This window comes from Oculina patagonica, unplaced genomic scaffold, assembly GCF_052425735.1.
Source record: "Oculina patagonica isolate OP01 unplaced genomic scaffold, crgOcupat unplaced419, whole genome shotgun sequence".
Lineage (NCBI taxonomy): Eukaryota > Metazoa > Cnidaria > Anthozoa > Scleractinia > Oculinidae > Oculina > Oculina patagonica.
Window position 1 is genome coordinate 1,150 of NW_027558275.1, and position 10,842 is coordinate 11,991.

At 40.1% G+C, this 10,842-nt stretch overlaps 2 protein-coding genes across 2 annotated transcripts; both read left to right on the forward strand.

Moving 5' to 3' along the window:
* The first annotated feature begins 564 nt into the window (after nt 1-564).
* On the forward strand, nt 565-7,679 carry LOC144640701 (tetratricopeptide repeat protein 4-like). Its single transcript, XM_078499785.1, has 6 exons — nt 565-595; nt 893-946; nt 3,472-3,599; nt 6,149-6,310; nt 6,535-6,612; nt 7,453-7,679. The coding sequence occupies exons 3-6, from the start codon at nt 3,539-3,541 to the stop codon at nt 7,584-7,586; spliced, it is 435 nt and encodes a 144-aa protein (XP_078355911.1). The 5' UTR covers nt 565-595; nt 893-946; nt 3,472-3,538; the 3' UTR covers nt 7,587-7,679.
* LOC144640703 (uncharacterized) lies at nt 7,192-10,828 on the forward strand. The gene is made up of 3 exons (XM_078499787.1): nt 7,192-7,520; nt 8,098-8,211; nt 9,326-10,828. The coding sequence occupies exons 2-3, from the start codon at nt 8,137-8,139 to the stop codon at nt 10,826-10,828; spliced, it is 1,578 nt and encodes a 525-aa protein (XP_078355913.1). The 5' UTR covers nt 7,192-7,520; nt 8,098-8,136.
* Nucleotides 10,829-10,842: the final 14 nt, after the last annotated feature.

Consider the following 10,842-nt stretch of genomic DNA (forward strand, 5'->3'; position numbering starts at 1 on the left):
GTATTGCAGCTACTTATAAAAATGTATAAACCAAGCAAAACCGTCAAATTGTAAAAAAAGAAAGCAAAATGTTTTTCATTGTATATCACGACCTTCGATACAATGAAACGGCTAATTGATGTTCAAATATTTTTTGAAAACGAAACACAAAAGATACACTGAATTTTCTGTAAAACTAAACCATTGTGTTTGACAATCATAAGAGGTCATGCTCGAAAGAAGAAAATAATGGTCTTGAAAACAAATTATAAACGAAACGTCATTAACGGGCGCACGACCAGACTCATAACTTTAAAAACAATCAGTTACAATCTCAGAGTTTCTTTTGGAAGAAAATGAATGGTATGAAAACATGTTCTTATTTACTCGCTTTCTTCGAGCCCAGGTTTGATTTACTTCTAGATTAGTTGTACGTGTGCGTGATGAAAGCTTAGAAAAGGGAAATAATAATCTATATATATTGACTCAAGTATCTGAGTGATAAGCATTTCAATAGAATGGTATTCTTGGAATTTTATTTTCGAAGTTTAAAACTATCAACTTCCGCTGTTGAACATGTTTGTCCGAAAAGGTAAAGTTGTGGCTGTATTTAACGGTAAGGGATTGGTAGTTAATGGGGTTATATTAATATTGTAACACGTATTTCGACGCAACTTTGAGTATCATTTCATTGAATCAGCCCTATATATTTAATCCACTCTGCATGTTACTCTTGATCTAAAAATTGAAACATTTACGAAGCTTACAGTACCAACTCGGTTAGTAAAAGCGAATTTCTTTGTTTTAGAGTACTCATTTCTGAGCTAAAATCAATACAATTACCTTATGAGAGTTTAATAGCTGATTTCAAGAATGATGGTATTCCATGATATTTTCCGCATTTTTCTTTCAGAACAATTATGATTTCCTACAGCAAAGAGGGATAGCCTCGTCGAACACAGCAACTGTAAGTAAAACAACTGCCGTTATCAATTTAAAGAATTGTTTGGCATCAATACACTGTTAATATTGCCATAGATGTTTACTGAACTTCTCGTATATTCTTCAGTCACTACTGAAATAAAATTAAACTGAAACTATCGGTGTATAATTGACCTTTTGTTTACAAAGTTGATCAAAATTCATTTAGTGTCGAATACGTAACGAAAATTTATCTTGCTTTTACGTTTTGTTTTCTTATCCGTCGTTTTGCTCCAATTAGTTAGACAAATTTAATCAATTGTACTTGTTTACGTGAAGGGATAAGTTCAAAGGAAGATTTTTGTTCCTTAAACAGACATCGACTGTATTAACCCTATTCAGACCGGGCTTTTTTTGGTCTTTTCAGACCGGGGGGGGGGGGGCGGATTCCGCCCCCCCTCCGTAACTTCCAGAATATGTAAGCAATCACAATGAAACTTACAGGATGTATAGTATGTTCCAAAATCTATCTTTTGGTATATGTCACGTGGGATGATGACGTCACATCACGTGACAATTACATCATCATGTCAAAACAGCCGCCATCTTGGATCCGCCATCTTGGATTTGGAAATTTTTCCAAAACGTCAGAAAACCGCCCAAAATTACTGGAAAATACTTAAAACCAATAAAAATGTGCTTAAAACCCGTAAAAAGGTGAAAATAATTGCTTTAAAGTTATTTTTCATTAATAAAACACGAAAATTTCAAATTTGGGAAAACATGCCTGTCAAAATGCCGTTGCCATGGTGACGTCAAGTTCCTGACACAATAACCTACCCTATCAAATTATTCCCAGATAGATTTTAGATAAAGTCGCAAAGTTTGGCAGCGTTTGGTTGAATATTGAAAAAGTTATAAGCGTTCAAAGTCAGCGCGGGCACTTTCCGCCCCCCCCCCCCGGTCTGGATAGGGTTAAGGTTCTGTTACCGCGGTAAACACGTTATGTTCGCCGCTCAGTGACAGCCAAAAATTTCAGGGTTTTAAAAACTTTGTTACACGGTTCGAACTTGAAACTGTTTCTTTGTCGACGATAATTTATTACTGAATGGTAGTTAAATTGTGTATTGCCTTGGGAATGGAGCGGCAAACACAGATAGAAGAAATACAGAACAAATCGTGTGAAATTTCAACGTCCGAAGTTTGTCCAGTATTCTTAGCTTAAGAGAGTCTTTTATACTCTGACATTCTGGCGGCTTAAGCCAATTTTGAGTGTAGGTTTGCGGGTACATTCCCTTTTATCTGGCGGTTTACGGTCAAAGAAATTATGGTCTTTAGGAGAAGAAGTAAGCTTTTTGCGGTTTAGGAAGAACAAAATATGGCGGTTTGCGGAATGTACGACTCCCCTGTAATAGACCCTCCTCTTATAGTGAGCGAGTCTGAAGAATAATTTTCAAAGTTTCAAGCAACCGATTATCATTTCAAAGCACACGTTTGACAAAAAAAACATTAGTCTCTTCGCTTGAATGAGGTTTTATCGTGTTCTCCTCGTCACGATGCCTGATCTTTGAAGTGTTTATGTGAACATGTAATTTTACCTGTGGTGCATTATGGATAAATATTTCAAAATTAAGAAAAGGGGGTGGTGCAAACCCTCATTCAGAGTCTTCAGAGACTTTCAGAGAAAAAATGAAGCACGTAACGGTATTTATGTAAAACGTGTGGTTTTGTCACCTATTTTAATACCATGTGCTCACACACATAAAAGGCACAAACGCAAGGCAGGATACAATTTCTATGGGATGTCGGGAGGGTAAAGAGAAAACTGAAGTGTATCCAGCTCTTTCACTTAGACATCCTGAGATGACGACAATCAACTGATATGGACGAATGTAAATCGCGCTGGAGGTTCTGGGGCATCCTGTCCTAGAAATCTTTTACTAGCGCCTTGTAAAAGAGAAAATACGATGGGCTAACAAAAGGTTTCTTAAGATCGGACGGGATGCCCTGGAACACTCTAGAGAGAAACGACTGGAGCTTCCAAAACTTTGTCATGTACACATCAAATTACTCTCGAAAGGAAAAGAAAAGAAAAAACTTGAGGGGAAGGAAAGGAAAAACCCACGTGACGGGAGTAGTAATAAGGAGAAAACTTCCTTCCATTCTTGGTATACTCTCCAAGTTAAATAGTACTCTAACAGTGCTATTTAAATAAAACTAAATACAATACTGTGTTAAAAAATCTAAAGTACAAAAAAGCTAAGATCTGATAAAAAAATGTACTTAAAAACACCTAGTGTCGAATTCAGCTGATTGAATTTACAGCACCGGAATGTTTGACTCAAAATAGCTAGCTTGATATGGCTTTAATGGGAAGACGGCCCAAAGAAAACAAAACTCATCATCAAGGACTTGACGTTTAATTTGTTACAGTTTTACTGTCGCCATGTGAAAGTTTACAAATGTAAAGCATGTAGTACGAGATAGAACTTCTTGCACTTTTGCAAAAAATAATTTATTGCTGGCTTTGTTTAATACTAATTAATCCGTATCTCCCTGTATTCCAAACAGGCAATGACCTAAAACACCAACAGCATATTCTGCGACCCATGTCCGGGAAGAGTCCAGCGCTGAAAATATGAGTGACGTCACGACACCTGCCACTCAAATACTGGATTTTGATAACGAGACATTAAAAGGTACATAAGAAATTAAAAATGTCATATGCAAGTTAAAAAAAGTTAAATTTAAGGTTACAACATGATTGGATCGTAGTTTAACAAACACGCGGTCTAAAAGCAACTGAAAAGGGAAAAAAAGGAATATAAAATATTGAGGGACCTTAGCCAGGATAGAACATAATAGAAATTTGAAACATTCTTTGGCTAAAAAACTACGAGCATTCGACTGTGTGATCTGCAGTCTACCGCCGGATTGTGGGACAAATTTCCCATAAGTTTTGTCAGTGAACGTAGGACACAATTCAGACAAATGTTCCAATTCATTCCAGGAAGACTCATTAAGGAGTGTTCATTTATATTCACAAACAGGGTAGCTAAATTAATGTGGGTAAGATTGGGTCTATTATTGGCTACACAATAGATTAAAATAGAAGCGGCTCTGAGAGGCGAGCACCACATACCCAGCAAACGGTGATCCAAGTATTCCCCCTTGGGGGGGGGACCTAAAATAACTGAAATAACCCGATGCACTTTATGTTCAAAGTCACTAACCCCATGGCTCTCTCCAATTGGGGTAGTGGTATTATATTAACACGTGTCCTGCTCAACCGTTTGCTGGAGCACCTGGAGCAAGGCCTCCTTCCTGAGAGCCAATGCGGCTTCCGTGCTGGTCGATGAGAAGTGCATGGAACAGCAGTGCGACATCTTCACGACCTTCGTTGACCTGACCAAGGCCTTCGATACAGTCAGCGGGGAAGGCCTCTGGAAGATCATAGAAAAATTCGGCTGCCCTAGCACATTCATCTCAATTGTCCACCAATTCCATGAGGCATGATGGCCAGAGTTCTCGACGACGGTGAAACATCCGAGCCTTTCCAGTGACCAACGGAGTCAAACAGCGTTGTGTCCTTGCCCCGACGCTGTTAAGCTTGATGTTCTCGCCCATGCTCTCTGACGCCTTCAGGGACTGTGATCCTGGCATCGACATCAGGTACTTGTCGGACGGAAAACTGTTAAACCCCAGGAGGTTACGGGCCGTCACGAAGGTGAACGAGACTGTTCTCAGATACTTACTCTTTGCTGAGGACTGTGCCCTCAACGCCAACAATGAGCAAGAAATGCAAGCGGAGGTGGACAGATTTTCCACAGCCTTCAACACCTTCGGCCTCGCCATGAGCACCAAGAAGACGAAAGTTATGTACCAGCCAGCCCCGAACAAGCAGTACCACGAGCCGCAGATAACGGTGAATGGTCAGACACTACAGGCAGTAGAGACTTTCACATACCTGGGCGGCACACTCTCTCGCAATGCGAACATTGACGCTGAGATCAACAACAGAATCTCCAGGGCATGCAGCGAGTTCGGGAGACTGCGGGAGAAAGTCTGGGGAAGAAGAGGAATCAGCCTCAATACCAAGCTTAAAGTCTACCATGCTGTGGTCCTCACCACCCTACTCTACGGCTGCGAAACCTGGGCTGCTTACAGACGGCATGAGAAGCTGATCAACCACTTCCATCTGAGGTGCCTCCGGAACATTCTCCACATTCGCTGGCAGGCCGACCTTCCCAGCGCCATCACCCTCATGCGCAAGGCTCAGCTAAGATGGGCATGCCACGTCTCCCGCATGGCAGACGACCGCATTCCAAAGCAGCTCTTCTACGGGGAACTCTGCTCTGGCAAGCGCACAGTTGGAGGGCGGCGAAAGCACTACAAGGACAGTCTGAAAGTCTCTCTAAAAGACTTCAACATCAGCACTGAGTCCTGGGAGTCTCTCTCCTCCGACAGACACTCCTGGCGCCAACTCATCACCAAAGGCGCCCACGCAGCTGAGGAGCGCAGCTCCCTTCAAGCCGAGGAGAAGCAAGCAGTACGCAAGGAAAGAGCCGCCAGCACCAACAGCATAGCCCCTACCCACTTCTGCCCTACATGTGGGAGAGGCTTCCTTGCCCGGATTGGTATCATCAGCCACCTCCGGACACACCGTAGCAATTTATCAACAAACTAAATGTCTTTGGTCGTTTTCGATTAAGAAGGACGATTCAACATTATATTAACCGCTCCCTGGAACGTACACCGCATTTGAGATCTTTCGACGGTAACACACAACAACTACAGTTCAAATGTCGCGCCCCGCCCTCCCTCCCTTAGCGATTTGTGTTCGATGCATAAACTACCAGCGGAAAGTTTATATGTTGTCTTCGGGCGTTTTCCTATTTTGTTGTTGTATCTTCTAATTAGCGTTTCCCTTACACACTCGCTGTTGTCCACGTTATTTTCTGAAAATCCCGAAGAAAAACCTACCGCTTCGCCTGTGAAACTCTGTGTCGCTCATGGCTTCACCGGAGTTTCGCGCTCCATACCTTAACAAAAGAACCAAAGATATTTATCAAGAAAGCCCCGATTGATGCAAACAGAGCGATAAAAGTTTGATCTTTCATCATTCCGTAGTCCCACAACAAAGGGAACTTAAGCCACATAAATATAATCTATTTCCAAGTAGACTAAATTTCCAGCTTATTGTGATGACCAATAAACGCAGATCCAAAGATCCATTTCTTTCATTTAGCAATTGCAGAGGTGTACAAGAATGAAGGTGACAGTGAATACGGAAATGAAAACTGCAACGATGCCATTGAAAGCTACACTCAAGGAATAGACGTGAACTGTAAGGACGAAAACCTCAATGCAATACTTTTCACAAAAAGAGCAACAGTCCATTACCATATGGGTGAGAATTAATTCCTTATTCTTTAGTTCTACTCTGCAATATGACAGCCCAATAGCTTCTATGCACATCTACGGTCCAAATTTCCAAATCAATAAACATGAAATATGTGTTCATATGTTCAGTTTAGGCTTACGAAGCGAGGCTATGGGAGCAATTTGAGAAAGTGGTGTAACACGTAAAACTGTTTCGCAGAACTGTCTTAAAGTTCTCTATTATATTAACAGGGAATTATCAAAAAGCCCTGAATGATGCAGACAAAGCTAAACAGTTCCTGCCAACTTACACGGAGGCAATAGAAAAAGGTAAAGGGTGTGTAGCTTTAAAATAATGTTAAAAAAGGCTGAATTTAAAGATTTCAGTGTTCGTATACTGCAACGCCTTGTGTGGGATTGGTACTGCAACTGTATGCTATTCAATACTGTGACTGTGACTGAAAACCAACAAATCGTGTCACATCAATATAAATAATTATATATAATTTTTACGTTAATGAACCATATTTTGTTGATAATTTTCCAATTGCAAATTTTAACTGAATTGCCAAACATTATGCTTTGTGATGACTTGAAGAATTTTTTTTGTCTTCACTTTCATGTTTCTCTGCCCGATTAAGCTTCTAATGAGTAAATGGCACGCGTGTAATCCGATTTTTCAAACAGCACAATATTATACAGTTTTCCATAACTCTGGCAGAATTTGCGCAATTTGCAAAACGGAGATACTCTGGCGGAAATGTATCCTTTTGTGTACCAATTGCTTGTAACAAAAATCTTGTAGTAATATTGAAGAGGATCAAAAGCAACCAATATGATTAAAAGTTCTGGCTGAAACGTTAATTTCATCAGAATATATCAATCTTTTTGATATGGGTGCTCTCTTTTGCTACCCCATCATTTGGCCAAGCGGATAATGTAGCCACTTTTCAAAAGTCTCAAGTCAAATGTGGCTAGAAAATTGTTACAGTTACACTACTGTCAGTTGGTCACATTGATTTAGTCAAATCTAGCTAAAATCCAAAAACAAAACTGTACATGGAACAGTAAAGTTTAATTACGAATCAATACTCGTGAATTAACAAGGAGCTCGTTTAATAGCGTTACAGCCATCAGGATATATATTTTATTTCTTGGTGATACATATAGGGGCGAGAGCTTGTGTAAGACTGAATCTGTTTGAAGACGCCATCAAGTGGTGTGAAGAGGGACTACAAGTATCCTTGAAACGGCTTTTCAGTGGAACTGATCTTCCTCAGAAACTACGCACACTTAATACCTAAATACTCTAGGGCTCTTAATTTACGACACGGCAAATACCTAAACCATTCATTGGATTTTTTTTTTCAATAATATACTGATATTTTTAACCACGTATAATCGCAATTTACTGAAAAAGATGTCTGAGTGCATCTTAAAGTCATATAAGCACGCGGGAATTTTAAGGACAATAGAGAAGTGCAAAGAGAAGCAAGAAGCGCATCCCACTGTTTCTCGCATTTCTCGAGTGATCTTAAAAATTCCCAAGTGTTCATAAGACTTAATAATCACGAGGTGCAAGTTTACTTTATAAAATCATTATGCGGCGGCGTGCTGTATTGAGATATAATGAACTCGTGCTGACTAATCGTAGTGCGCGTAATTCCTTGAATTCGAACATTCTATAAATGTAATTAATATAAAGGCCATTGCAATGTAAAGGATCACGGAATTAAAATTAGCCAGCCATCCACAAATATGATTAGAAATGCTTTCTAACGTCAATAACTTGTTGTATATCTTAACCACGAGAAGACGGATAGGGAAAACAAGACGTTGCTGGAACTGAGGAACATGTCTCTAAGATCAAAACACACATACACGGACAAAGTGAACAACAGTTCAGAAAGTGATACGATGGAAGACAAGGTAGCTAGAACGAATTCGTAAAATTGATAGTATTTTCGCTTCGGTAGAGGTTTTATATAACTGCTTTCAGTACTACACAAGAGTTAAAGTTGCTTTCTTGTTCAAACCTGTTGCACAACTCGTTGGAAGTGTAAGGCGATTACTTGGTCTAAGAGGACTTTTTCCTCTGTACATTTCCATGTTTAGTTGTGTTGGTGTACTTCCACCCCCATAAAGGTCTGTCTGTTTTTGGAGGGAAGCTAATGAATCCTTACTTAGTTGTATCCGCTTTGCGAGGTCAGGTTATTTTGGGCATGTCTTATTAAATAGAGCAGCTAGGAGTCGATGAAGATTTTTAACTCGTACTTTAAAGTTAACCTAAACGTAATTTTATTTCAGAATTTTTCAAATCATAATTATGCTCCAGTCGCTTCAGAACCTCTTTTAAGTTGCCGTATGAGATGCTAATGGTCATATGATCATATTGTCCTATGAACATCCCAGAGCTTTCCTCGGCCTTCATCTTTTAACTGCATTTCTATCTTTAAACTCCTTACCAAACTTCACAGTTTGTAGGTGATTGAATAACTCCGCAGTCCATGGCAGTTTCCAATAACCAGTCTTTCCAGCTAGTCTTTCCAGTTCAAAACTGTTGCTCTATTGTCTACGCCATTATGGCTTCATCCTGTGGCCTTGCAACTGATGAAACCATCTCTTCACAATAGGTTTTGAAAAACATCTACGCTGTCTCCAAACGTCACGTGACAAACACCACCTGATAATTGCTAAATTTTAAATTATCTCCTGTAATCACCAAATAACACAAGAAAACATATCATTTACAGAGTCATGTACATGACGGACACGCAAGATTGATTACTAAGGGCGTGACATCAGTCTCGCCCTCAATCATAAAGTCGCCTTTTCTCTGCCATACCTTATTATGCTTCGACCGATTCCTTTGGGTCGCAAATAAGAAAATGGTCTATTCCTTCTTAAAATGACATGAATTAAGATAGCACAAGTGTCAAGTGTATTTTAAGTTGTGCACCACTGCAGTCGTGATATTGTTAAATAATTACTCGTGAATACACATGGTCAATGCAAGCTAATCAACCTTTCTTCACATTCCTAGATGCTACGTGATGAAAAGAAAAAAACGGAATTGCTTAATAAGGCTGCTAAAGGACGTACGTATCGCAACGTCGGCATGAAATATTTTAATCAAGGTGATTTCCAAAAAGCATTAGTGTACCACCAGCTGCATCTAAATATTGCCAAAGAAATTGGAGACAGAGCTGAAGAAGGACGCGCTTACGCCAATCTTGGCATTTCTTATGACTCTCTTGGTAATTTCAAGAAAGCAATTGAATACCACCAGCTGCACCTTAGCATTGTCAAAGAACTAGGAGACAGAGCTGGAGAAGGAGGTGCTTATACCAATCTTGGAATTGCCTATCGAAATCTGGGTAATTTCAAAACAGCCATAGAGTACCATCAGCTACATCTTAATATTCTTGTGGAAAAAGGAAACAGATCTCAAGAAGGAATTGCGTATGCTAATCTTGGCATTGCTTATGACTCTCTGGGTGATTTCAAGAAAGCCATAGAGTACCATCAACTACATCTTGACATCTCCAAAGAAGTGGGAGACAAAGCTGGAGAAGGAATGGCCTACACCAATCTAGGGATTGCTTATCACAATCTGGGAGACTTCGAAAAAGCCCTAGAATGCCAACAGTTACATCTTCCTATTGCCAAAGAAGTGGGAAACAGAGTAGGCGAAGGATGTGTGTATGCTAATCTTGGAAAGACTTATCACTCTCTCAGAGATTTCAAAAAAGCCATAGAGTACCAGCAGCTGCATCTTAGTGTTACCAAACAAGTGGGAGATAGAGCTGGAGAAGGACGTGCGTATGGCAATCTTGGCAGTGTTTATAAAGACTTGGGTGACTTAAGAAAAGCCCTAGAGTATTACAACCTTAATCTCAGTATCGCTAAAGAAGTGCAAGATAGAGCTGGAGAAGGAGATGCGTATGGCAAACTTGGCAATGTTTTTTACTCTCTTGGAAATTTTAAAAATGCGGTACAGTACCATCAGCTTCATCTCCATATTGCTCAAGAACTGGGAGCAAGATGTGAAGAGGGACGTGCATTTTCCAATCTTGGCATTGCTTGTTTTTCTCTCGGCGATTTTGAGAAAGCCATTGACTACCTCCAGGAAAGTCTGACCATTGCCAAAGAAGTGGGCAACAGATCTTGGAAAGGACGAGGGTATGGCAATATTGGCAGTGCTTATGCATCCCTTGGTGAATTTAAAAAGGCCATAGAGTACCACAAGCGTCACCTTACGATTGCACAAGAAACAGGAGACATAGCTGGAGAAGGAGGGGCGTCTAGAAATCTTGGCACTGCTTATGGAAACCTCGGTGACTTCGAAAAAGCTAAAGAATATCACGATCTAGAACTTAAAATTGCTAAAAAGATGGGAGACAGAGCTGCAGAAGGAGAGGCATACTCTAGTCTTGGCATTCATCATCACTCTCTAGGTAAGAAATACTTTGATGAAAGCCATTTCAAAAAAGCCATAGAGTGTCACCAGCTTATGACGCCATCGATGATTATGAGAAAGCCATAGAGCATCACCAACTA

What these genes read in the sequence shown, in the direction of transcription:
- LOC144640701 (XM_078499785.1), top strand. Translation starts at nt 3,539, where the DNA reads ATGAGTGACGTCACGACACCTGCCACTCAAATACTGGATTTTGATAAC. An exon ending in TGATAACGAGACATTAAAAG is followed by an intron (nt 3,600 to 6,148) that starts GTACATAAGAAA and finishes TCTTTCATTTAG; the next exon opens with CAATTGCAGAGGTGTACAAG. An exon ending in CACGGAGGCAATAGAAAAAG is followed by an intron (nt 6,613 to 7,452) that starts GTAAAGGGTGTG and finishes TGATACATATAG; the next exon opens with GGGCGAGAGCTTGTGTAAGA.
- LOC144640703 (XM_078499787.1), top strand. Translation starts at nt 8,137, where the DNA reads ATGTCTCTAAGATCAAAACACACATACACGGACAAAGTGAACAACAGT. An exon ending in GTGATACGATGGAAGACAAG is followed by an intron (nt 8,212 to 9,325) that starts GTAGCTAGAACG and finishes TCACATTCCTAG; the next exon opens with ATGCTACGTGATGAAAAGAA.